Source organism: Ambystoma mexicanum, chromosome 2p (assembly GCF_040938575.1).
Source record: "Ambystoma mexicanum isolate Mex_15411 chromosome 2p, UKY_AmexF1_1, whole genome shotgun sequence".
In the NCBI taxonomy this organism is placed as follows: Eukaryota; Metazoa; Chordata; class Amphibia; order Caudata; family Ambystomatidae; genus Ambystoma; species Ambystoma mexicanum.
The window spans coordinates 1,461,712,857-1,461,740,667 of record NC_090923.1 but is presented as its reverse complement, the minus strand read 5'-3'; the positions used below and the strand labels follow the sequence as shown (position 1 = coordinate 1,461,740,667).

The window sequence follows — 27,811 nt, the reverse complement described above, 5'->3', positions numbered from 1 at the left end:
TGGGTTGTGCATGTATTGTGCCTCAGGCAAACCTTTGGTTAGGAATTGTCCCATAGCTCCACCTAGGCGTTCGGGAAACGCCAGCTCCCGATCCTGAATGGAGCCCAGCTTCGGGAGACAAAGAACCGCTTGATTCCTCTGATCCTGGACCCTTCATCAAGATGTAACATGGTAGTCCTTGAGGTTACTCTACTCCCCTCCATTGGAACACCACAGACTGTACTGGCCTTGGTTAACTGTGGCGCGATGGGTATATTTATGGACGACCAATGGGCATCCAGGCATGATATACCCAGAGAACAAAAGGATATCATTCAGACAGTAGAAGGGATTGATGACGCCCCTGCCTGCCTCAGGACCTATCACCCAACAAACCAGGAAAATCACGCTTTCAATCCACAACCACCAAGAAAGCATACAGTTCGACATAATCAGAGCCGCACACTATCCAGTGGTCCTAGGCATGCCCTGGTTAAAGAAGCATAATCCATACATCAACTGGTATGCCGGCTCTTTATTTTTGGGCTCTGAATACTGCCTATCTCACCGTTTGTCTTCAGTTACCAATCCGGATGCATCCAAGGTCGACCAATTGAATAATTCTTCCCTCTCCATCTCCAATATCAATCATGCCTGAGACCTACCAGCAGTTCTGACGTTTTTTCCTCTGGCATTGTTCAAACCCTGCCTCCACATCGGCCAGAAGACTGTGCCATCGATACAGAGGAAAATGCTGTAAATCCCTTTGGCAGGATGTTTATTCTATCAGAACCTGAAAAGTAGGCCCTAAGAGAATATTTGGATACCAACCTTGCCAACGGTACCATCCGTCCTTCCAAATCCCCCGCAGGGGCATCCTTATTTTTTATACCCAAGAAAGACACAAAGGAGCTACGACCCTGTCTAGATTACAGGGGTCTAAACCAATGTACCCGGAAGGACAGATACCCTTTACCACTGATATCTGACATCTTGGAAGCACTCAGAGGTCCTGTGATTTTGACCAAGTTAGACTTGAGAGGAGCCTACCATCTGGTACGGATAAGGGAAGGCGATGAATGGAAGACTGCCTTTCGAACACCATTTGGACACTTTGAGTATCTGGTCATGCCTTTTGGACTTGCCAATGCCCCGGCTGTGTTCCAGCGGTTTATGGATTGGGTTTTTTCAGATATGATATTCCTCTCTGTTATTGTGTATTTGGACGACATTCTAGTGTATTCCAAAAACCATACACAGCATCAAGACCATGTCTCTGCCGTGCTACGACTCAGAGAACATCGACTATTAGCCAAACCAGAGAAATGCACATTCCATGTTTCTACAGTACGTTACCTAGGATTTCTTTTGAACGCGCAAGGGGTGGCTAAGGACCCTGTCAAAATCGAAGCCATCACATCCTGGCCAGTTCCCTGCTCAGTAAAACAAGTCCAATCCTTCCTGGGCCTTGCAAATTTTTACAGGAAATTCATACCTTCCTTTTCAGCCATTGTTCAACCAATCGTGAGTCTCCTTGAGAAGAATACCCCCTTTTTATGGACCTCTTCTCAAGAAGCCGCCTTTGTAAAGTTGAAGGAAATGTTTACTCATGAACCCATCTTGATAGAGCCTTTACAAGACCCTTTCTGGTGGAAACAGACTCCTCTGAATACGCGATTGGCGCAGTGTTGAAACAACAAGTCCGAGAAGGGTTCGAACATCCTGTGGCTTACATATCTCAGACCTTGCTACCATGTGAAACACACTATTCAGTTCTAGAAAAAGAACTGCTTGCCATTCGCCAAGCCTTTAAAGACTGGCGTCAACTCCTGGATGCTACTCATCCCGTACACGTGTGAACAGATCGCAGGAATCTACAAGTCCTTCAATCCATGCAGTGCGGGAACATTCGACGAGCACGATGGGCCTTTTTCTTTGCCCAATACCAATTCCAGATATCCCACATTCCAGGGAACTCAAATGTCATTGCAGATTCCTTGTCCAGACGTCCTGTCTATCCTACTCAGGAAAGGCCCACCCTGCCTAGAATGTTTCCCAGCACTGTGTTCATCCCTCAAGCATCTGACATCTTGGAGTCCATTAAGAACGAGGCTACAACCTCAGACCTTTGGAAGGACTTCCAAGGACACAATCCCTGGAGTCTTAAGTTCAAGAATGGATTCCTTTTTCGGAAATCCCAACTAGTTAAACCTACCCAGTCGCTACAGGAGCGCATTTTGCACTTATGTCATGACACCTATTACTCTGGACATCGTGGGGTCAGTGGTACCCTTCTTTCCATTCAAAGAAACTTCTGGTGGCCCAAGATGCTGAAAGATGTTCAGATGTATGTCCGGGCATGTGCTGTCTGCAACCAGAACAAGACAGATAGCAAAAAACCTGCAGGACTACTTCTCCAACCAGCTCCTCCTTCCCGACCCTGGGAAGTCATAGCAACGGATATCATTGTTGATCTTCCCCCTTCCAGGAGACATACAGCTATAATGTTAAACATCAATCTCTTTTCTCACATGGTTCACTTTACACCATTATCAAAATTGCCTTTGGCTCCAGAAATGGCCGGACTTTTTGTAAAACACATTTTCCGCCTTCATGGGCTACCATCTAAAATCATCTCTGATCGTGGACCACAGTACATGTCCAAATTTTGGTCAAACCTCTGCAAGGTGTTAGGAATTCAACGAGCGCTTTCATCCGAATACCATCCCCAGACCAATGGCATTATAGAAAGGGTAAAACAGACCCTTGAAGAGTATCTACGCTGTTTTTCCACCAAGGTTCAGGATGACTGGTCAGTTCTCATACCATTCGCAGAATTCGCTTATAATAACTCTTAACACTCTTCGATAAAGACCAGTCCATTCTTCTGCAACCTAGGTTTTCATCCTTCCGTACTTCCTTCAGTGCTGCCTTCTCCAAGTCCTGTTCCTTCTGTTGATTCCTGGACTGCTCAGTTGGTTTCAGTTCATCAAGAAGCATTGAACCATCTATCCCAGGCTAGGGAAAATATTAAGAGATTTGCAGACTCCAAGAGACGCCCTGCTCCAGACTATGATGTTGGGGACAAGGTCTGGTTATCTTCCCGATATTTACCCAGACACTTAAGACCTAACAAGCTGGCACCCCGCTACTATGGTCCCTTCGTTGTGTCTAATCAATCCAGTGGCCTATCAACTACGATTGCCTACGACTTGGAACAGAATCCATCCTGTCTTCCATACTTCCCTGCTAAAGCCTTATCTCTGCTCTACCAGGAATACTCCCCGTCCTCCTCCTCTACTAGTCCAGGGTCAAATTGAGTATGAAGTCTCCCGAATTTGCAATTCCAGTTACAGAAGGGGACGATTACAATACTTGGTGGAATGGAAAGGTTATCCACCCAGTGACCGTACCTGGGAACCGGTCTCCAACCTCAATGCCCCCAGACTGGTGCAACGTTTCCATCAATTACATCCTGGCAAACCAGGGGGTTCGAGGTTTCGGAGGGGGCATACTGTCATGAGATCGCACTACTGCCCCTTTTGGACCTCCTGGTCCATTCAACAACGTGCCAATATGTTCCCCGCACCCTCTCAACATGGTGGACATCGCTCCTTGATCAGCGGTATAGCTTCAAGCGCGCCTAGATAAGCGCCACGCCCCTGCGGTTCTGCTCGTGTCGATGTGCTCACAATTTCTTGTTCGAGTATACTCCCTCGCGCTCGCTCCTAGGAATTGCCTTTGCCTAATTGTGCCTTCCCGGTTCTCAGCTATCGTGTCTTCCGTGACACTCCATCCAGGACTGCTCTTGCGGTTGCCTTCGGATCACCTTACCTCTACCAAGGATTTCCAGAGCTTCCGAAACCACAACCACGGCAGCAACTCTCAGCGTCCCGCGGCTCTCCATCCAGGACTGCTCTCGCAGTTGCCCTCGGACCGCCTTACCTCGTACCAAGGATTTCCAGAACTTCCGGATCTCGACTGCGGCTGCAACTCACAGCGTTCCGCGGCTCTCCATCCAGGACTGCACTCGCGGTTGCCCTTGGACCCCCTTACCTCAACCCAGGTTTTCCGAGGCTTCCGGATCTCAACTGCGGCTGCAATCACCGGCATCCACGGTTCTCCAACCTGGACTTCTGAAGTTGTATTCGAACTGCCCCCATTCAAAACTGGGCTCTTAAGTTGCCTGACATAGACAGTGTGGTGTCGGACGAAGCCCGTCCCTACCTCCACGAGACCCGCACCTCCAGGAAACGCGGGCAGCCAGATCTGCGAAGAAAGAAGTCTACCAAGCCCAAACAGGTGAGCCCTCAAACCAGTCGTGACATCTGCTTTATTTTAGCAACCATCTCGCATCAGAAATTGCTAAGGAAAACAGCGGCGAAGCAGCCCATGAAATCGTATGTTGTGACCTAATTCAGCTCTTCCAACCCAACTCATGCCCACAATCTAAAACTGCTCCAAAATTGCATGTAAACAATCAAGACCTTAGAGAACGGAAAACCCTATATCGATGTCAAAAGCGCGAAGCCCTCAAACTGACCGATGGCTCGCCGGGTGTGTCTTGATCCAGTTAAAAGCTAGATATAAAAACTAGCTCTGCAGTCGGAAGTCCCTCTCCTATCAATGTGATGGAGCAAAAATGCTGAGTGTACTTCAAACTAAAAACACTGCTGAAATCTGGTCAGCTATCAATCATACGTCTACAGGCCCTCAGATAGCCTTGCAATCTCAAGGAGTTATGGAACATGAATGGATTTCCTATTATTCTCACCTGTATGCTCCCCCAGATCTTCAAAAGTATGCATCATATGCTATAGGTGACCCACGATTCCAGTTGACGTTCGACAAGCAAGATGTTCTATTTTACATTCATAAAGCTAGTCGGTCTAATGCCCCAGGACCGGACGGTCTCTCTAATCATCATTTAAAAACAGCATCCAGAAATCTGGGCTGAGGTGCTATATAACATCTTTCTTTATGTGCACTCCTCTCAGCGAGTACCTCAATCATGAAAGCACTCAATAGTTTTTCCTATTTACAAAAAAGGCGACCGATGCAAACTGGCTAGTTACCGTCCAATTGCTTTTACGTGATCTAAACAAATGGTCCTTAGCCATGAACTTGAGAGACCCTTTCCAATCTGGATTTGTGGCCTGCTTAGGGACCTCACTTAAGCTTAGTGTATTGAATATGATCAAGTCATTTTATGACACTCGGAAACAGCCACTTTATCTAGCTTTTGTGGATTTCCGAGTGGCCTTTTATTCCATTGATCGCATTCTCTTGTTTGAGAAACTTTCTCACTACAAATGTCCCGGCTCACTCCTAACTTTAATTAAACTGTTGCAAACAAACACGACAATGCAGGTGAGACTCTCCCTAGAGGGGCTTTTGTCTTCCAGTTTTTCGACCAAACATGGCCTTAAACAGGGGTGTATCTTAAACAGGGGTGTATCTTGGCCTCCATTCTGTTTAATGTGTTTATTCTTGATATGGCCAAAACCTTCACAGCTATTATGTCAGATGCTCCAAAATTAGGCCTACAATGCATAATTTGGCTTCTCTATGCGGTCGATCTCGTCCTACTATCCCAGACCCCTATACGGCTTCCAACTCTTCTGGATGGTTTGGACAAGTATGCTCATGACAACAATATGCTTATAAACACAGACAAGACACAAATAGTTGTTTGTAATGGCTCCACGACAAAAACAACCTTTTCTAAATACAAGTGGGTGTTACAATGTGCTGAACTTAAGATAGTCACGCAGTATAAATATCTGGGGGTGCCTTTCAACAACTCGTTGTCATATGCCATCTTTGCCCAGACCCTTGATCTAAAATTGTCAACCCTGATATCACAGGCCAAGATCTTGATGTATTAATATGGCAAATTTTCTTGCAAACATGTAATGATGTTGTTCCAACAAAAAGTTGTACCAATCCTATTGAATGTGATCAAAGCTGGACTTCCGTGGGTATAAAAGTCATGGGATCTTCTTGAAGCGAGATTTTGGAGGCAAGTCTAAACATTTCCAAATTGCTCGCCTCTTCCCATTATACGTTATGAATTGGGTTCCCTCCCCTTACATGTTCATGTCCTACGGAAAATGTCTGATTACTACGCAAATGTCTCCTAGAACTTAGCTCGAATAATATATTGAGTGTTGTTGCCTACTATCTCTTGGAATCTGACCATAATTTTCCTAGCAAGTGGAGCTTCCATGTACTGGATGCTCTATCTGATGCCTCCATAACTTTAGATCTTCTGCTGCAGAATCCTGTGCGAGCGAAGAACAAACTTTTTGAATTGGATTGGATCAGCAACCATGCTAAATGTGACTTCCTCCAAGACTTCAATAGGGCTCATTTTGGCCACAACATTTTTTGTAGCATGGCAGATTACTTGGTAAAGTGCCCAGCCCCGCACATTCGTTATAAATTTCTGAACTTCAGGCTTAATCAATGGCAAACTACTGCTGTGCTTGCAAAAAGAGGTCAGATTCCAAGTGACCAGAACGTTTGTCGATTCTGTGCAGATCACTTGCAATCGGAAACACTGCAGCATCTGATTTTTGACTGTCCCGCTTTGGCAAGCAATCGACAACTATATTTCAAAAATGTGATTGGCATTTATTGATCTCTAGATTCCAAAACTATATGGCAGCTAATATTTTCCAACTCTAAGCTTGCCGTTAAAATTGCTATAGTTCACTTTCTTGATGCAATTTTCCCGTTTTAACTGAATGTCCAATTGTTACGAGACTATATCAATAGCATAATAGGTTTTATCCTCGCCTCAGAGGAGTTGTGCTACTATGGGCACTCCTTGACGCATCAAGTGCTCAGTGCGACATTGAAAAGCTTCAACTGCCTGCCTCTACCCGTACTGTAAATTGTATAACGTCTTCTGAGGTTGGACTTAATTCTCTTTGAAGCCACCTTGTCTGCCTTGCACATCTTGTGGGTCAACACCTTGGTAGAATTGTTCTGACATCAGATGCAAGTTGTCAAAGAGAGACATTACTGTTACTATGATTCTGTCAAAACTTATTTTATTATATTGTATTATGTAACTTTTTATTTTGAATGGTTGATATTTTCAGCCAACCAAATAAAACATTTAAAAAAGTATTTTCACCTTTGCTTTTACAGCATCTTAAAGCATAGCAAAAAACAGCAGATAGGTTTCCGAAATGGCAAACTGGTTTTCTTTTTTTTTTCCTTTTCTTTTTATTTGTTTTACTGTGTAAAAGTACCTTGCCTACTAAAAACGCAATAAAAAAATACAATTCCAATAAAGAAGAGAAGCTGTGCCTATCCAAAAACAGTCAGCTCATCGTTTAACTATTTCATCAATATACATTGTCACATTGGCTGTCTAATCTAAAAAGAAAACAAAACTTGAATTAAAACATAATTTAATGATTCCAAGATGGCCGCCAAGGAGTGAGGGTGCATTCAGTAGAGCTCCCTGCCGGGCCGTTAAAAAGGTGAAAAATAAGCATGATCTAAGTGACAGCAGGCTCGTGTTCCCAGGTGGGGAGGAGAAAATCATCTGGGGTGAGCTCAGAACACCCCAAAAAGGTGGGGAAGCACAAGTGGAGCACAGAGAGCAGAGATTCCCTGTGGTAGAGCCGACCCAGGCAGAGCCGAGACTTGTGGTGGTGCACGCCGTGGGCGAGCATAGAGGGAGAAGCGGAGGCTGTCCAACTATGCGCCCGGGGGAGACCTATGAGGAGCTGTCCCCACCCGCGCCTCTGAATTAAGCCGGAAGCGACAATAAAGAGGCTTGGAATGCGCTCCAGGAGGTGAGGAGCTAGTCGGGCGGCAGAGAGAGAGAGAAGCAGAGCACGTCAAATGTAGAGGCCCGAGAACACTCCATGCCGTGGGAACAACCCACTGCAACAGCACGCCGTTCCACAAAACTATTAATCTAAAAGCTTCCAGCAGCAAAGTGAAGCGGAGGGAGCACGTAAAGGGAGGTATCGGCAGAACACCGCTAGAGGATACAGTCAGACTGTGAGATCCTCACAGACAGCAACCCACGCTAAGTGGTACTTGGATGACAGTGTGAGGAGGGGGCACAGCAGGCATGGCACAGGGGCTGCAAATGCACATTGAATAAACGTTTAGCACCAAAAGCGTGGGCTGGAGCAGGGAAATCTCTGACAATCGGCCAAGAAACCTTATGGTGCCCTACACAGGGCGGTGAAGAGCCCAGGGACGCAAAGGCTGGGGGATCCCAAGGGAAGTGTACCTGGAAGGTGCAAACTAGTGGGAGCCAAGAACCACAGTCAGGGGGGCATTGACGGCTCCTCAAGGAGAGACGGGGACGAGGTGGCAGACACAGGCCCAAGGATTAAGAAAACATCAGCCCCCAGGGAAAGCAATGCTGGGGAAGTGAAGAAGGCGCACAGACCCAGGGGCATGCCCCACCCCACCTGAAGTTGCCAGGCACAAAAGGGAAACAGCCCCTGGGCCTGCAGCCACCTAAGAAAAATCAAAAGAAAGCCCAATTAGAAAGATATTGTCACAAGGAGTCAGTGGAACCAGCCAGAGAGGAGCAACCACACCAGGCGGATCAGGATGAAGACGACACCCAGGGGACATTAGCCATGGCACTAAACAAAGAAGACCTACAAAAGTGTCCGATGGGCATGGAAGAGAGAATGAAGGCCTCCTTCCAGCAGCAGATCGGAGGCCTGAAAGGAAGCACTAAACGATATTGGGGACAATATCATCTCCCTGGGAAGCAGAGTGGACTTGACGGAACAAGGGTTGTCAGAAATGGAAAAGGAGATGCAACAGAATTCAGAGCTGCCAGACCAGATTTCCACCGCCACACACAACCTCGAGATTCAGACAGAGAATTTGTAAAACCACTCAAGGCGCTCTAACATTAGGATTAAAGGTCTGGCGGAGGCGACCTCAGATGGAGAGCTAAAAGGCACGATCCAACAGTGCTTCGCCACCCTGCTAGCGGACACCAATCCCAAGGAGATAAGAGTTGATCGGGGTCACAGAGTGGGCCCGAAGAGGAACGGAGAAGGGAACAGGCTGAGACATCATAGCAGCGCTTGACTCATATGAAGAGAAGGAGAAAATATTGAAAGCAGCAAGGAGGCAAGTGTCAATAACGATAAATGGTTCGGAGGTCAGCCTTTTCCAGGATTTGGCGATGGACACCCTACAGAAAAGAACAATGGGCCCAGTAAACAGGAAACTGCAAGAAAAAAGAGTCCCCTATAAATGGTCATTCCCCTTTGGACTGGCATTCCCCTGGGAAGGGAAACAGAGGGTGACGACTTGTGACGAAGGACTAGCAGTTCTAGGGTTGGAAATGGAGGAGACTGCAGCAGGCGAGAGAAGCAGCGAAGCTCACAGACGGGAACCAAAGCCTTGGCAATGGACCACCGTACACAGGATAAGAGGAGAAAAACTGAAAGGCCCCAGATCTAGAAAATGAAAGAGAAGAAGCATAATACGAGAGGGGCCTCAACAAGGACACATATACGATCCGGCATCAAGGTGGCCCGACAGGGAGAAGAGGCACCATTTGGAATCACACAGGTTAAAGAACCTAAGGGCCTGGGCAAAACATGGGTTGGTGCCAGTAAGTGGGAAGAGTCCTCGGACACCGAGTCAGACCCGGGAAGAGGAGGGGAGTGGGCGCAGGGAGGAGGAGAGGGAAATGGGGCTGGAAGAACCGCACTCATATAGACACACGGATGAAAAGAGATGAACACATAAGGCGCACAGGGACCGGGGGAGGCAGGGCATTACAGAACAATGGGGAAGCTACTGGTGATTCTCTCACATAACGTGAGGAGCCTGAACACGCCGGTAAAACGGAAGAAAGTGCAAACACTGATGATGAAACATAGCGCTGACATATTCCTACTACGGGAGACGCACATAAAGACAGATGACGAACACAAAATAAGATTTCAAATGGATTGTGTCCTTCAACGTATTCCTCATTTTAGATGTATTCCATCAAGCTTTAGCTGCTTCGGAATTTTTTTCTCGGCAGAGGGCGCCAAGCGTCGATGTCGAATTAATGGTCCCTCGAAGACCTCCGTCGAGGGTGATGTCATTGGGTATTCAAGTAGCACGCGTGGCGCCCGTTGGCCTCAGTTCCGTTTTTCCGCATTACGTGTTGCTTCGGAGACTCGCCACGCCTCGTGTGTTCTGTGACGCAGATTACTGGAAGATATTCAATATGTCCCTGACCCCGACTATGACCCCGCGATCGGGATTCAAAAAGTGTAAATCCTGCGGTTCGAAAATGTCCATCACGGACCTGCACTGGGAATGTTGGTGGTGTCTTGGGGAAGGCCACGACATGGAGGCCTGTACAAAGTGTCAAGCGATGATGGGGAAAGCCTTGCGAGAGATGAAGGGAAAACTGCAGGTAGGTCGTAAACCCGACCAAAAAGCCTCTAGCGTCGAGTCGAGGTCCTGTGAGGAGAAATCTCCTTGACGCGAAAGGCATCGGTCTAGGTCCCGAAGCGATTTTCATCGCTCTTCGTCTTTGACGAAAAAGTCCAAAAAAAGATGCCAACCGGTCCCCTTCCACCTCGTCCTCGGACGAATCTCCAAAACGAATGAAATGCCCCACAAAATATTCTTCCTCCGAAAAATGGGAAGCATTCAGGGTAAAAATGATGGAGGTGTTTGAAAAAGCTAAGCCTCGGTCCGTGCCTTCTTCAGAAGCCGGCCGGGAGCGTTATCGTTCTGACACTCGCACGCCCTTGAGCCCGGGTTATCGAAGGAGGAAGGATCGGGAACCCCTCAGGACCCTGAGCAAAAAAGACTGCTAGAGTCTAGTCGACCATTCCAGGTCACCGACGCTGTCTGAAACCCGACACACCTCAAAAGGGTAAATCTGCGAAGAGCGCCTCGATGCACTCGAAGCCAGCTCCGTCGACGACCACTAGTCCATCAACGCCATGATACTCCGCTTACTTTTTGATCCCCAAAAAGGACGGAGGACTGAGACCCATCTTGCACTTAAGAATCTTGAACAAGCTCCTCAGGAAGGACAAGTTCAAGATGGTTACTCTTTCTCAGATCCTTCAGGCCCTGCAACTTCAGGATTGGTTGGTGTCATTGGACCTCCAGGATGCTTATTTTCATGTGCCAATTCATCTCAAGCACAGGAAATACCTGAGGTTCGTAGTTGGCGACTCACACTATCAGCTTCGAATCCTGCCATTCGGATTGACCTTCGCCTGAGGGTCTTCACCAAGTTAATGGTAGTGTTGGCAGCAAACCTCGGGAGAGGGGGGATTCACGTCGACCCCTACCTGAACGATTGGTTGATCAGGGTACGTTCTGCCAAACGAGCACTGGATCATCTGAATGTCACCTGCCACTTCCTCCATAAACTGGGCTTCTCCCTCAATTTCAAAAGTCACAAATGACACCTTCCCAACAGCTCCAGTACATAGTGGCTGTATTAGATACATCCTTGGGAAAGAGCTTGCCTCCCAAGTCGAGGGCTCGAGACATACTTCCGATGCTTTCCAAATTCCAAAATGCCCAAAATCTCCAGGCTTACGACTTCTTAAAGTTGCTCGGCCTCATGGCATCCTGCATCTTCTTAGTGCCCTAGGCACGCCTGAGGTTGAGATCCCTTCAATGGGCTCTAAAGACTCAATGGTCCCAGTTCTTAGGTCAAATGACAGATTTTCTTCAGATTCCGAACCAGGTTCGGCAGAATCTACTGTGGTGGACTTGCACAGAGAATATCCTAAAAGGAGAACAGTTTTGGCAACCATGGCCAGAGATTACAGTAGTGACGGACGCCTCACTCATGGGGTGGGGAGCACATGCCAACGATCTGACAATCAGCAGTCGTTGGTCTTCATCGGAGTCCAAACTACACATCAACCTTTTAGAGCTGAGAGCAATCAGACTAGCGCTGAAGGCTTTTCTGCCATCTGTCAGAGGAAAAAATGTCCTGATAATGATAGACAACACAGTGGCCATGCATTATATAAACAAAAGAGGAGGTGTAGAGTCACTACCTCTGTGCAGAGAGGCAATGCGGCTCTGGTATTGGGCAATTCAAGAAGGAGTCTCCTCAACAGCAGTTCATCTAGCCGGGGAGGAGAATATGACGGCGGACGCTCTGAGCAGGCTGAGCACAGTGTCCCACAAGTTCAAGAGATCTTTGTCCTTTGGGGAACCCCTCAAGCAGACCTGTTTGCAACTGTAATCAACCAGAAGTGCGAAAGGTATTGCTCAATGGAATTTGCCCCGAGAGGAGCCCTAGGGGACACGTTTGTGGTGGAGTGGAACTTCCCACTATTATATGCGTTCCCTCCGATTCCTCAGGTCATCGGGAGATTGAGACGGTTCGGAAACCGCATGATCCTAATTGCGCCGGATTGGGCCAGGAGAACGTGGTACCTGGACTTTCTAGACATGCCCAACTGTCCTCCATTACGTCTTCCTCAGAGAGGACCTTCTCTCACAAATGGAAGGCCAGGTTCTCCATCCAGAGGTCAAGATTCTCAACCTTCATGCTTGGTATCTGAAAGGCTGAGATACAAGGATTGGGACCTTCCAGATGACGTCATGGAAGTGTTGCTTTCGGGAAGGCCAGCAACAAAATCTTTATACCGTTGCCGTTGGAAAAATGTTTGCAACTGGTGCAGAGAAAATAACATTGATCTTTTCTATGTTCCATTCCGGAAGTGTTGTCCTTCCTCTTGTCCCTAGCACATAGAAGTCTAAATGTTGGGACCATTAAAGGTTATCTTGCAGCGCTTTCCATTTTCAAGTACAATTCTTAAAAGGACTCACCAAAAGGACTCAACAATGTGTTTTCTCCTTACCCCTTCCAAGTACCAATTTGGGATCTTAATCTTAATGTGTTTCCATTTTGAACCCCTGTACACTTGTCCATTAAGATTGCTAACTGCTTTCCTAGTTGCTTTAACATCTGCAAGAAGAGTGAGCTAATTGCAGGCACTGTCTTCTGGGCCATCCTATACTGTGTTCCATAGGGACACAGTGATATTAAGGGTGAAACCCTCATTTTTACCCAACGTTGTGTCCGATTTTCATTTAAATCAGAAAATTGTTCTACCCGCATTCTACCCTCCACCTCAAGGGTGGGGAAAGATTTCAGAGGTTGGACCCGAGAAGAGCTCTAAGGTTTTACATTTCTAGGCTTTCCAAGCTTAGAGTGGATAATCAACTTTTCATTGGCTACACCGGAAGGAAATTGGGTCAATTGCTGTCAAAACAAAGCATATCACGTTGGATTGTGCTTTGCATTTGAGAATGCTACAGATTGGTGGTAAAAGACCCAGCATAAGGCTTAAGGGCCCATTCCACCAGAGGCATTGCCTCTTTGACAGCCCTTCAAAGAGGTCTTCCCATAAAATCCATTTGTGAAGCAGCAACTTGGTCATTGCTGCACAATTTTTCAAAATTCTATAGTCTGGATGCTTCCAAGTCTAAGGAGCTGACTTTTGGTCAAGCAGTGCTATATTCCGCCATATAATGGTATCAAAAATCTCCTCCCTCCTCCAGAGCATTTTCTATACTGCTTTGGGAGTCTATCCTAAATTGAGAAGTACGTTGGAGGACACAATCCATTCGAAGAACAAGTTACTTACCAACTGGTAACGTTCTTTCCATTGGATGTTCCTCCAACGAATTCCTCATCGCCCTCCCATCCGACCCCCTGTATATTTTTCGGGTTATTGCCACTTCAACTCTCGCAAGGCTAATACCTGACTACCGGCACAATCTACACAGTAGAGCAAGAGGGGGAAAAACAGAACTGAGGCCAACGGCGCTGCCTGTGCTACTTGTATACCCGATGACGTCGCCCTCGACTGAGGCCTTCGAGGGACCATCGACGCACAGCGCCCTCTGCCGAGAAAACATTTCCAAAACAGCTAAAGCTGGATGGTAAGATGAGGAATATGTTGGAGGAACATCCAATCGAAAGAATGTTACCAGTTGGTAAGTAACTTGTTCTTTAGCAATATTCACAAATGCTGCCAACGAGACGGCGGGAATAATGATCGGCCTCAAGAACACACAAATACGCTAATAGACCGGAATGGGAGATATGTATTCATCCAGGCGCAGATAGGACAGAGAGCCATCACCATCACCATAGGGACCATCTACGTCCCGAACACAGGCCAAGACATATTCCTGAAGCAAGTCCTGTGGAAACTAGAGCAATTTGTAGTCAGGGAACTCATAATTACAGGGGACTTTAATATGACCTGGGACCCAGAGATCGATAGGAGTGGGCAGAACGCACACAAGGACGTACAACCCTCGGGGGCGGTACAAGATGGACTTGAGGGGATGGCGTTAAATGACCTATGGAGGGTGAAAAAGGGACAGGAGACAGGGTATTTGTGCTTCTCGCACGGGCATATTCAAGAATAGATTACGCATGGGGGACCCCCTGGATATTGGGCACACTAAAAGACATAGAACTCGGCCCAATAGAATTGTCAGATCATGCTTCAATGAAGATTTCTCTTGAGAAACTAAAACCAAACAATCCACTATGGACCAGGAGGCTCCCAAGTCAAATATTGAGGGACTCGGTACTGCGAGAGAAGGTGAGGGGTAAAATACTGGAATATTTACCTCTGAACAATATAGCAGGGGCTCTGATGATGAGGGTGTGGGATGCCTTTAAACTAGTGCTGAGGGGGGATTTATTTCTTTAAAAGCCCAAAGACAAAGAGAAAGAAATAGAGTAGAGAAAGATCTAGAAGCCGCCCTGACGCAGGCGCAAAGTGCACTAGCACGGCAGAAGTCAAGGGAGAACTATAATAAAGTTAAAGAGGCACAGAGGCAGTTACAGCTCCTTAACACATCTAAGGCGGAAGCGCCCTATTACGGCTTAAACAAAGGTATTACGTAAGCACAAACAAAGCAGACAAAATGCTAGCTAGGCTCTTGAAACAACAGAAAGGTCAGCGGCACATAGTGGGAATAAAGCTAGCAGACGGAGGCCAACAACGGAATCAAGAGGGATAGCTCAGGCCTTTAGGACATATTATAAGGAGCTATACTCAACGGGGAAACCAGACGTACAAGAGATGCAGGCATTCCTGGAAGGAATAGAATTGCCAAAGATGACACGGGAAGAAAGGGAGGCCATGGATCGGGAAATAGAAGAGGAGGTGGAGAAGGTGATAAAAAGCCAGGCGAGCAATAAAGCACCGGGGCCGGACGGCTTTACTGGGGGATGTTACAAGGTTTATTGTAAAGAGGTTAAGGGATTCTTAGCAAAGCTGTTCAACTCATTTTGGGAGGGCGAAGGGGTGACGAACTCTATGACAGAAGCTTTAGTAGTCCTTTTTAGGAAACTGAAGAAGGACCCCACAAATTGCAGTTCATATAGGCCTATTGCGCTTCTAAATATAGATGCAAAAATGTACACTGGTATACTAGTGGAAAGAGTAAAGGAGATTATAGGACATGACCAGTCGGGTTTTATTAAAGGAAGGCAAACGTGGGATAACACCAGAAGGGTGATGCATCTCCTTGAAAAACTAGAAATGAAACCGATACCGGCCACAATCATTTCGCGGGATGCTGAGAAAGCTTTTGATACGGTGGAGTGGCTGTTTCTCTTTCAGACAATGACCCAAATGGGCTTTGGGCCCAAATTCATACAGATGGGTCAGAGCCAGCTACAGTTCCCCCTCGGTCCGCATGGCAATAAATAATCAAATCTCGGAAGCAGTCCGCATTGAGCGGGGGATGAGACATGGGCGCCCCCTTTACCCCCATCTATATGCTATATATCTAGAACCCCTCTTAGCGGCAATAAGGCAGAACTAGGCCATTAAGGGGGTACCCTCTGGGGGGGAATGCACAAAACAGCAGCATATGCTGAAGACATGCTAATAACACTAGTGAAGCCGGAGAAGTCTATAACTGCCCTGGTTAGCACGCTTAAAGAATAACATGAGATTTCAGGCTTAAAAATAAACATGGGGAAATCTGAGATGTTAGAAATAGGACTCAAAAGAAAATGGCCAGTCGCATAAGGATATGCTCCCCAAACAGGGTAGCAGACGGCATTAAATTGACGAGCAGGGTGGCCGTACTGTACAAAGCGAACATGCCAGACCTAATCAAACGGACACAGGCTGACTTTGCAAAGTGGTTCCCATTGCGGAACTCCTGTATGGGACATATAAACACCGTGAAGATGGTGACCCTCCCGAGGATACTGTATAGATTCCATACACTGCTGATAGCCATCCCGAACGCCTTCTTCAAAAGCTTGAACACACTAATCTCTAGATTTATTTGGCAGAATTAACGCCCGAGAGTAGCAATGGATTTACTGAGGTCCCTTAGACATAGGGCTAGAATAGGGCTCCCAAATATATACCAGTACTATGAAGCGGCCCAACTCAGGGTGGTCAAGGAATGGTTTTTAGGATGCACTGACAAAATATGGGCGCGCATGGACAGGGCAGTAGCGGGAATGCCTGTCACAGGCCGGCTCTTTTTGCAGGGGAATGAGAGACCTCCAAAAGCGCGTCGGAGCAGGGTCCTTCGCACGACATGCAACATTTGGGATAGGAGGCTCAAGAAAGGGCATCTCTTGTCAATACCATTTCCCTTTACCCCAATGTTTGGCAACCCCAGCTTCACCCAGGGGATGATAAAAGGGGCATTTAAAAAGTGGAAGAAAAGGGTGTGTGAAAAGATCAGAGACGTGATTTGGGGAGGGGAAGTCATGTCATTTGTGGACTGCAAAACGCAAGTGGGAGTGGGAGAAGAAGACTGATTTGAATAGACCCAGCTCGGACACTGGCTGAAGAAGGAGATGCAACTAGATGCATTGAGGCTACTGACGAAATTTGAGACATTCATCACCTCACACTCGGGGGACAAACGTCTAGTTGCAGACTTATATAATTTGCTTCAAGAATGCCCAGACCCAAGACCGTGGGCGTATCAAATAGCATGGGAAAGGTTGCTAGGCAAGCAATACCTGAGAGACACTGGGAAGAGCTATGGAAGAACATTACAAAATTGACCAGGTCACTTCAATTGTGCGAGGCATGGTACAAAATGATGCGCAGGTTACTGGGGGTGTAATGCCACTGAAGCAAGATGTTTCGTCCACGTCTGAGGGGTGCTGGAGGGGATGCAGGGAGGAGGGGGCTTGGATGCATATCTCGTGGGGCTGCCCCAAGATCAAAGGTTTCTGGGAGGAGGTGTTGAACAGTCTTCAGGAAATAGTCTCTGCTAATGTCAGGGGTAGCGCTTCTGGGACTATGGTGGGGCCCTGAATCCAGAGCTGAAAACAACATCGGAATCGCAGAAAAGGGCCTTGACAACGGCACAACTCGCGGCATGGATGGTAATAGCTAAAGACTGGAAACAAAGCGCCCCCTTGTCGATAATCAGCTGGTACCGCAAGCTCTGGGATATAGTGGCAATGGACTGGATGATGGACAGGGCCCAAGGAGATGCGGACAGATTCCAGAAGGAATGGGGAGAGATGCTTAACTTTCAGAAAAGTGACTTTGTGCAACAATGGTGCCCCCAAAACATCCGGGTTCTGGACATATGCTGATATATAGATGTACAGACAGGAAAATAATGGAGCAGAGTCTAATGACATGCCAGAAGATAAGCAAGGGAGTAGTGGTCCTTACAGGGGAGGGGAGAAGGAAGGGGAATGGGGGAGGGGAAGGGGAAGGGAAGTCCAATTGTTGAGAAATGTTTACTAAATGCCAATAAAAATACTTTTTAAAAAAACGTGATTTCAAATTAATAATTAATGCACAACAATTATCTAAATTCTTATTGTATGGTCTAAATCTGCTCTAGCTACAATCATCACTGCCTCAATTTTGTCAAAGATATACACCAGATATGATTAAAGAGAGTGAATTAATAAAAGGATCAAAAGTTAAAATCCTCATTCGTAAACATCGGACAAAACAACACCAGATGCTCCAGAGACTCCAATGCCTGACAACAGAGCCTGCATGATCGTAGTTCAATGGGAATACCTAATTTGGGTTCCGTTACCTCAAACGGTAGGTAAGCAGTTAAGCCTAAACTTGATGTATCAGTCTGAGTTTAGCCAAATTTTATTTTTTCAGGTACTGTCTGACCTCTGTCGTTGGTAAATACAGTATTTCATGACCACTATACTGTTTCAGTCGTCCTAAATCCTGAATGTCGGACGTAATATCCCACCTTTTAACCTTCCTTTTAAGTATCTCATTAGATTCAGAACCGTTTATTTCTAGCAAGCTCATATACTGCTCGCACCTTTTCTTGAATTTGTGTAGGAAAGGATTAGATTCCTTTTCCATGATGGCAGTCAGGTAAAAGTCAATATATATGTGGTTTATCAGCTCTTGATATTTTAAAAAATAGAGGAAGACTACGCTTCATTAACTGCCCACCAGGAGACAATCCCAGCATCAGTCTGATCACACTCATCAGAACTGAGAATGGGAGCCCCAATACTTGTTTCAGAATCCTGCCTTCCACAATATCAACAAAAACTTCCTATTCCTGATGTTCATTAGTTCACGGAACGGTTGCAGATATCTTTAACCTATAAAACTCAATTGTAGGTAGGAGGGAATATGCACACAATCTACTTTTGACAAATTTTAAAAGCGTGAGACATGGGCTCACGTTTTCTTCCATGTTCCTTTCCAATATTTCTTGTTTTAGTTTATAGGAAACAAATGCCCAAATTGTGGATGTAACTCTTCAGTTTCTTCACCATACTACACTTCATTACATATGATTTGGCAGGATTTATTGTTAGCGGATTCTGTGACAGATAATTCATTACTCCTGTCAAATACCACTGCAAACCAGCAGGGGTATAATCCAGGAGAACCAAGTCATCCGCATAAGCAGTGCATCCTAGCTTTAGGTCCATCCATCGTAGCCATCCCAAGCCCTGGATTCCTCCTACAGATCTGCAAGGTACAAATTAAAGAGGGTGGGTGCAATAACATACCCTTGGCGAACACTCTTTGCTGCCACAATATCCATAGAAAGTTTGCCTTTGGTATTCAGCCTAACCTTAGTGGAGTTACTTGTGTGTAACATCTGAATCATTTTCAATATGCCCAGGTCTATGCCCATCTCGCTAACTGTCAAAGGTCTGGCCGGAGAGCACAGGGCAAAAGCTATATCTCAGTCTGCACTGTAGATTCGGGGAGATTCCTAAAGCAACGCTAGTATATAACAGAAACAGGGTACATACCAACCTGCTCTGAGTTGAGACAGGTATTCACAGGAACAGGTGCTGGCTGTAAGTAAAGAGACCGAGAGAAAGCCAAGACAAAGAAATATACTGGGCAGCACGGACTGATTAGAATAAACGGTGTACTGAAATAGAGAAGGGGTCTCCAGGAATTAGGGAAAGCCCTTGGGATCGGTACCAGCAGATTACTCTTAACAATGGTTATACAGCAGCATCATGAGTTAGGCATGCTGAAGAGACTCTACTCAATACAAGGGTAAAACTGGAGACCATATACTGAGGCAGGTAAAACTTGAATGGACTAGGCGAAGGTAACAGAAGTATTTCCCTTATCTGATCTGAACGGAGACCAATCCAGTGGTCATACTGTAAACGGATTCAAAGCAGAAGTACAACAGTGGACCAAGATGTAATACAGGTAGAAAGCAGAATTGAAAGAAATAACCAGGACAGGCTAGAGAAACAAAGTACAAAGCAGAGACTGGAATGTCAGAATACAAAAGGCAAAGGACTCGGGCAAGATTGGTAGCTGCCAGCACAGCAATACGAGGGATTCAGGAAACTCGGAGTACTTGAGAATGGGCACTAGAACTATGGACAGAAGTCTGGTAATGTTGCAGGCAAGGAACAACAGGAAAACTTCGAAGGCTGGGATTGAAGAGAGAAAGAGAGAAAAGCTAGGCAAAAACAGGACAGGTAACAGGACAGGTCTGTGAAGCAGAAATGCCTACAGAAAACATGGTGTTTACAGAAAGGCAGAAAACAAATCAGTAAAGAACTGAATGTCCTAAACAGCAAAACAGGACAAGGATTCAGAAGTCAAAAGTTGGAAATCAAGGAAAGGTTAAAAAAACAGGCAGACTGGAAAGGGTGCTGCAAAGCAGCAACAGCAAACAGGATTAAAAAGCCAAAATCAGAATATGCAGGAAAGGTTCAAATACTGGTCACAGGAGCACACAAGCACAAACTCCCAGTGGAAGCAGTTGACTGCCAACTGCTTCTGTTCAAAGTGAGCCTATAAAGGCCCTCCCAGCCAACAGCGTGGAGCTGATTGCAGCTGATTGCAGTCTGTTCCATTAAACCCAGCCCTGGCTTCAGTAGCCTGCAGCAGTGGTTTGTAATTAAGTGTTCCCCAGCTCTTAGTAGCTTGCTGCAAACAAATGTACGTAGTATGCCTTCTCCAGCCCTCTGCCTTTTGGACAGCATACATGTACCAGAATGCATCTGCTGGTTTAACCCAAAACCCGGAATGGAACATGAAATTAGATCCAGAAACTGCAGCGGTAAAACAAGTAAATGAATGCAGTGGCAGTTTTCTGGTCTTAACATCGCAGGTATACCATAAACCGAGTCTCTGAATGTGTGCATGTAGTGGTGCCCAGTGGCAGGCGGGTAGGATCGTGACACTAACTTCTTCCAGTGAAGAGAAAGATCCTCTTTATCGAAAGCTGCCGATAAGCCAATGGCAGCTACATATAACATTTTCGGTGAGGTGCCTCTGACAACAAATACACAAGCATCTAAGGTCATTCCAGTCTGCACAGTACCAACTCCCCTCCTGAACCCTGTTTGTAGTGGGTGAAAATCATGCGTTAACTCAGCTCAAATTCGAAATTATTTCAATATCATTGTGGCAAAGACCTTAGATGATGTGTTCTAGTAGGGAGATAGGGGTTCACTGAAGAGCTATCGTCCTGTCTCCCTTTTTGTAAATGAAAATAGAATTTTGCCATGAAATAAGACATGTGCCGCTCCTTGCTATTTGTTCAAATAGATTACACAAAATGTCGGCCCATAGTGGGGAATTGTTTTCAAGAATCTTTTTGTCACCCAGACAGGTCACTGACTCGGGAGTTGTATTAATCACCATTTCTATGTCTACTCTGTCATACTGGTTTTCGGAAACGTCCTAATTCTGCGTTGAACAGATTTTTGTTGAATGCTACCCTCAGTCAAGTATGGCAGTATATAGATGATTTGGTCTACTTGGCCACATTGATTTATCAGCAGCCTTTGATGCAGTCGATCGTGGCCTACTATGACCAAAGCTGCAAAGATGGGGGAATCCCTTATGCGCTACTTCTGCTTATTATTGGCCCTTCACACTGATTCTAATATTCAAGTTTTGCTTGATCGGGATGGTACACTGTCCCGTAGTATTCAGACTTCTAGAGGTGCCAGGCAGGGTTGTGTTCTTGCACCCTGCCTATTCAGTCTCTCTTTGTGTGACATAGGTGAGCATTTAATTTTGGCAGCAATGACTACACCCAAAAGTCATCATTTGAAACCAGTCTGGCTTGTCTATGCTGATGATTTTTTTAATTTTTGACAGCGTTTGATTAATCCCTTTTTTACATTTGCCATGGCTCATAGTCTTAAGATTAATTCTAATAAAACTAAAATTGTATACTGCATAAATAAGAAAAAAGTCAAAACATATAATTGGCGAGTTGGTCAAGAAACTCTTTTGAAGGTCTAAAGTTTTATATATTTGGGATGCCCCATCTTCATTATACAGCACAAAGTTCTTGTCAAAGAGTGGTTAATGACCATTGGGGTGGTGCTTGCCAACCAACTTATTCGGGTTGATATTGGGTACGGCAAATTTTCCCTGAAACCTTTGTATGGCATCGAAATTCTACCATTGTGGGCTCATGTTTTTTTGTCTATTATAGAAGGGGGAAATGTGGAGGGAAGATTTGCAGGTACCAAGTAGTGTTCCTGTGTTTGCCGTCCGGTACTAGCTAGGGCTCTATTCGCTTAAAAGCCGAGCTCAATGGAAATGATCTTTCTACTTCAACATTTTAAGCTCAATGTTGTTGATTTAAAAATGATTATTGATGAAGGAGGTGATACATTTGTGTGTGCATATTCGGATTTTTGTATTCAATTTCTGTGTGATTTGGGCATCTCTGCCAGAGATTTGGTCAACAATCCGACAAGGGTAAAATCCTCTTTAGGCAGGATTGGACTTCAACGCTTCATTCGCTCCACTCTTAAGAGCCGCTACAACATCCGAGACTTGACTTTAAACCTGCTGGTGTAATAGCCCCCTACCTTACTATACATCCCCACCAATCTGTTAGGTGTTTGTTTATTAGATTTAGATGGCACTTTATTGTAACTAAGGAGGTATTCATAAATTATAACATGGTATCTAATGATTTAGGCCTCTGTCTGTTCTGTAAATTAACAAATTCCGTGTAAACTTTAGAGCACCTGTTAATTTGTTGCCCTGAACTCCAAAGCAATTGTGTATTACACTTTAGACGATTTTTATCACTGCTGGCTTTTGAGTCCCAAGATTCTTTTTGAAAATGTCTTGCAGGTCGAACTTCTTCCTTGGTTTTAGTTGTCGGAGGCTTTTTACTTTTGTTGAAATTGGAGTGAGATTCAGATTTTTTTTGTTTCTTCCCCTTTCTGAATGATATTTTAATAAGCTTAATAACACGTGATTAATGATGATTGATGATTGTAATGGTTTTTAATATTTGTTTTTTAATTGTTTATACTGTTTATTACTAAGAACATTTTTAAATGCAATGTTTTGTTGATTTGTTAAAGGTTCATGTATAACCATATGACCATAAATACAGAAATTTGAAAGACACAGTAAACATTCAAATTTCATAGATCAGAGAAAACACTTTGTAGATCCAATTTCCCCAGTACCATGGGAAAGGTTGTTTGGGTCGTGGGTCATTTCAGAGGCAAATCGGTTGCTCTTGGGAACAGAGCTGCATCTTAACAACCGCGTGTGCTGCTCGGATAGTGTAGAGGAAACCTATATTTCACTGGAAATCCCAAGTAGAGTTTTTTTCACGAGGACCAGCTCATGTTTCTTAATGGTCTTTGCAAAAGCTCATCCACTCAAGAAGCATTATCCTAAGGGATTGGGGTGATACGGACGCTGAGATTTCACATTAGCCTTTTCATATCTTATCTCTGTAAAGGCATGTTCCACTTTCCACCACCCAACCAATTGCTGAATGGTTAGCACGCCTCAACATTTCAATTACTAACCAGCATGCTGAATGGTTACATCAGTAATGGCATGAAATGGTGAGGACGGAAGGTGAGGGGTGGAGGGGACAGGAGGGACTGTTCCACGACGCTCATATTACAAGAGCCATTTTTATGTCATGTTAAGGTTTAAAGCGGTTGTCAACACTCTGTGGCAGCACAAAATGATGGCATGCAGTACTGTCGCTTAAATTCCTTAAAGCCTATCCCATGCCTTTCACATGCGGAAATATGTTATCAATAATGAGCATTTCAGAATTAGAATTTTTACACAGTCTGCATGTAAAGCAAGATGGTCTTCTCGTCGATTGGCCATTTTCTGCGTTCAGCCCACTAATCGCTCCGTTACATCTTCGTCAGGCAGTCTTTCCGTTCTAATCCAAAAGAATTTCCTCAAAAACATAAATGAAAAAGGTAAAATCCATGGCATTGCCAAATAGTAACTGCCTCTGTGCACGCATTGCTTCCTCCCGACGTGCCTGCTCAAATCACCTTCAACATCACTGGCTCGCTAAAAGCATCACTGTAAATTCAAATTGTTTTTTCTTTCCTTCTTACATTCAGTTTCAATTGCCACTATGTGTCCCCAGAATTCATTATGCAATCAATCAGTATGCACGAACTAGTTGTTTCCTATTCATTGCTATGAAACAGCAAGGCCCAAAATGGAGCCCTACTGTTCCATAACAACGGATAAGTAAACACTTACTAGTTCTTTCTTAATCATTGCTATGAAACAGCAAGCGTCCAAAATGGAGCACTGCTGTTCCATAGCAAAGAAGCAGTACGCGCAGTCTAGTTTTATTTCCACTAGCGCGTACTGCAACTACCGCCATAATATAGAAAACGACGGAGCAAAAACAAAAAAAAACATTAGTATCCCAGGGCTCCCAACCCCTAAATACTAATGGCAATAAGCCCCTCGCTGGCGAGCCATTACCGCATATGATAATGCCCCTGGGGCCTTCATTAACTATGGGCCTGCAAGCATTACCATATGCGGTAATGGCCACCAGCTCGGGGCTTATTGCCTTATTATGGCTCCCTTTGTTTGTTGTCACAAAGTATTGGAGTAGTGAATGGTTTCCTAGCAGACCCTTTCTATATTTAACACTAGCCACACTTAGATAGAATTCTTAACCTTAGCCTGCGTCGCACCTAGATAAAAATGTGAATGCTAGAACACCTAAATGAAACTGTGAATGATGACTAGTGCAACACTTGAATGGAATCGTGATCACTAGCCTGCCTCACATCTAGACAGAATATTGAAAATTAGCAAGCGCCACGCTTCGATGGAATAGTCAATTGTAGCAAGCATCACAGCCTGACATAATTGGAAGGAAATCAATGCCAACTAACCAAACCACTAACAATTTCATCCCTCTGCGTACACCTCTCAGACTCTAATCAAACACAGCCACAAACCTAAAAAGCAGCAATCCGCACAAACTTCACTACACTGCAACAACAAAACAAACCACACATAGACCTGCACAACAGCACACGACGACTACCGACCGTAAAACACCCCAAGCCCAGCCAACGGACCCACCGGGCTGAGGCTGCCAACAGCACATCATTGCTATCTTGCACTTTTCCAGCTCATTCCCACTAACTCATCCCCCCTCTCCCTCTTTCAGAGCTCCCAGAGCACCAGGGGACTACTCCGGTGGTGATAGGGCGCGGTACAAATATCCTTTAACATTAACATTAACATTAACATGTGAATGTCTGTGATCAGGAGATGCTGGGATAAACTAAAATGCGCCCTTATCCTGCACATCTCTCGTACCTGACTGACTTCATTTTTATTTTCCCTGTAGAGTCCCCCAGTGTTGGAGGCTGCCTGGCATCTACATAAGGAGGTTGTGGATTTGGAAGCGCTGCTGGAGAGGTAGTTTCGTTTTTTCAAAGCGTTACTGAGTACAATCTGCGATCTTGGGTCACACCGTTATTCAAAATTAATGAACAGAAATATGAAGCTAAAAGGTGGTTACTTCCCATGTGGAACTTTAGTTGCCCTCAGCTGCTGGCACCTGGTTTAATTTTGGGTTCAATCTCACGAGTATGGTTGTGGGATAAAAGGTATTTTCCACTGCAATGAATGTTTGATATTTTTCTGCTCTCCTTATAATTGATGTTTTAATAGCCAGCGAAGAAACAATTCTATAAATGAAGGGCAGTGATTGCTTGAAAACAAAGGAAACCCATACAGTCTTTACTTGGCATAACGCTTTGAGCTAGCCCATTTGAAGAACATACAGGAAAAGCCCTGGGCTCGGGATGCAGTAGTGATGACAACAGGCCTATATTGCTTGACTGTTCAAATCAATGAGTGAATCATTCTGAAAATAGTATCCTCGATCTTTTCAGCTCTCCTGACCCCAAGATGGCAGAGGAATGGCTGTGCAGCGGGCTGTCTCTTCTCTGCCAACAGATGGATGGTCCCCCACAGGATCCAGACATTCCACGACTAATCCTTACAGGTAAGACTGTCTATGTTTTTTGCGTGAACCTATTTTGTCCCCGCCTATTACTGTACGATCGCTGTTTACATACGTTGTCACCCCCTGAAAATCAAGCACCTTCAAGCGACGTGTAGCTGTATACTTCTAACACACATAGCAAGGCACACAATGGAGCAAGGAACGTTCTAGTCGCATACAAAGCCAGACTGTGTAGTTTTACTGCGCATGTTAACCATGTTTCTTTTTCACTTTGTTTAAAGCTGTTTGTGATTTATTCCCTGTCCTCCCGTGCCTGCAAGTTGGAAAGGGGGTGGGTCGAAGGGACGATTTCCAGATGGTCTGGCATGGTGTCATAATCTGTGCTGGGATTGATTATGGCTATGAGTGTTGTGATGGTGGTGATGTCACTAACATTCTAGGTGGAGTGTTGGTGTGGTGATGTCACTGGGACTCTAGGTGGAATGTTGATGTATGTTGGGTGTGCAGGGTTCTACTGGTGTGAGTTGGACCTAAGGTGCTGGGCTAGATGGATGTCCCAGTGCTTTCTCTACTTAAGAACTAAGAGAAATAAACCTACATGTAAACTACTTAACTTCTGGTGTTCTTGATTGGTGAAGGAGGTATATCACATGGCCAGTGTGTAGTGGTGGCGAATCTCCTTTTTGATGCCGACCCCCAGACCTGATACTGTTTGATCATGGGCATGGGCACAGGGTCCATTATGCCCACCATAGAAGCAGATGGTCTATTTACAAAACGCTGTGTCACTATAATGCCCTGTTTTTATTTCCCTTATCTGCCAAAACTGTGAGGGACTCGAACGTGTCTGGCCTCCTGTATAAAGCATCATATGAAAAAGCATTGAAAAACCAATACGCATGGCTTTTGTAAATGTCGAGGGTAAGATGTTTTTGTGAAGCCCGAACACGGCAACTGAGCCATACCCTCTACTAAGATTGCTACACATTCCTATTGTTTTTGCCAATACTTATTATTGTAGATTTCCCCTTGAACAGAATTCCCAATGCTTCCACTTAAAATGTTTTCTATATGGCAAAGCACCTGATTTGCTTAGCAACCTTTTTTTGTGTTTTTAATGAATACTGTCACGAGTCGGAGTGAATACAACGGGGAAACAACACATGAATCTGGGTCATTTTAATTAAAAAAATCCTAGCTTTGTACAACATTGGTCAACTCAAAGGTAGGGTCAGAATGGCAATCAAAAAATCTTCTCGTTTCACAATGGTTTCCACAAAAGCCTTTCCGGGTCTAACACTGGTTTAATTCGGTCTCTCGGTACAACTGGTCTCTTTGGCATTTGCTCTTGGTTCTGATTGGGCTCTCCCTGTGCGCCCCATGCTGAAGTCTTTACAGTGATTTAAGCACTCCTGCAGAAGATTGTTGTGACGTAGGCACAGCCACAGGGCTCACGCCTAGTCACATGTTTGGTGACATGTGGTCACCCGCGTAGCGGCGCGAATAAAGGACGCAGCCGCTTCCTGCTCGGTCGGCAGTCAGACCTTCGATTCTGTCAGTCATTGCAGCACTCTACTCTGGCGCGCTGTGTTCCATCACGGAGGCAGAGGGCCGGCCTCACAGAGCCCTGCCCTACATGGTGCCGGCAACCCTGGTCCCTGATATTGGCATAAGAAGCATCGGATCGCATCCACACGTGGAAAAAGGACCAGACAACTGTCAAACTGCGTCAACGGACAAGGTAGGGAGAACTATTGGTAGTGATTGCCATTTTTACGCTCACTCCATCTTAAACCATGGAGGAGTCCAGTGTGCACCCTACTTACGGGCACACATTGAAGCATCTATTGCATGGTGAAATCCAGTCCTTCTCTCTGCACTGTCCAGGAATCTCAAATCTAGGTGTGTTGTTTCTCAATTTGACTGCCACTTTGTGACATCTAGGCCTTTCACCCACTGTCTAGGAATCTCAAATGTAGGTGTGTTATCCCATTTCCTACCATTTGTGAAACCTAGGCCCGCCTTTCACCCAGGAAGACCCAGCAACCACTGAAAGCAAGTACTGATAGCCAGGTCACTGCCCGAGTTAACT

The 27,811-nt window shown here is 45.4% G+C and overlaps 1 protein-coding gene across 6 annotated transcripts in view; it reads left to right on the top strand.

Annotated features, from left to right (window-relative positions):
- Positions 1 to 27,811, top strand: part of FANCA (FA complementation group A) — a 3,206,914-nt gene that overhangs the window by 469,221 nt on the left and 2,709,882 nt on the right. For all 6 annotated transcript variants that reach the window (XM_069646037.1, XM_069646039.1, XM_069646038.1 and 3 more), the window contains exons 6-7: positions 25,096 to 25,166; positions 25,646 to 25,758. In XM_069646037.1, the coding sequence (XP_069502138.1) occupies positions 25,096 to 25,166; positions 25,646 to 25,758 (184 nt within the window). The remainder of the gene's footprint in view (positions 1 to 25,095; positions 25,167 to 25,645; positions 25,759 to 27,811) is intronic.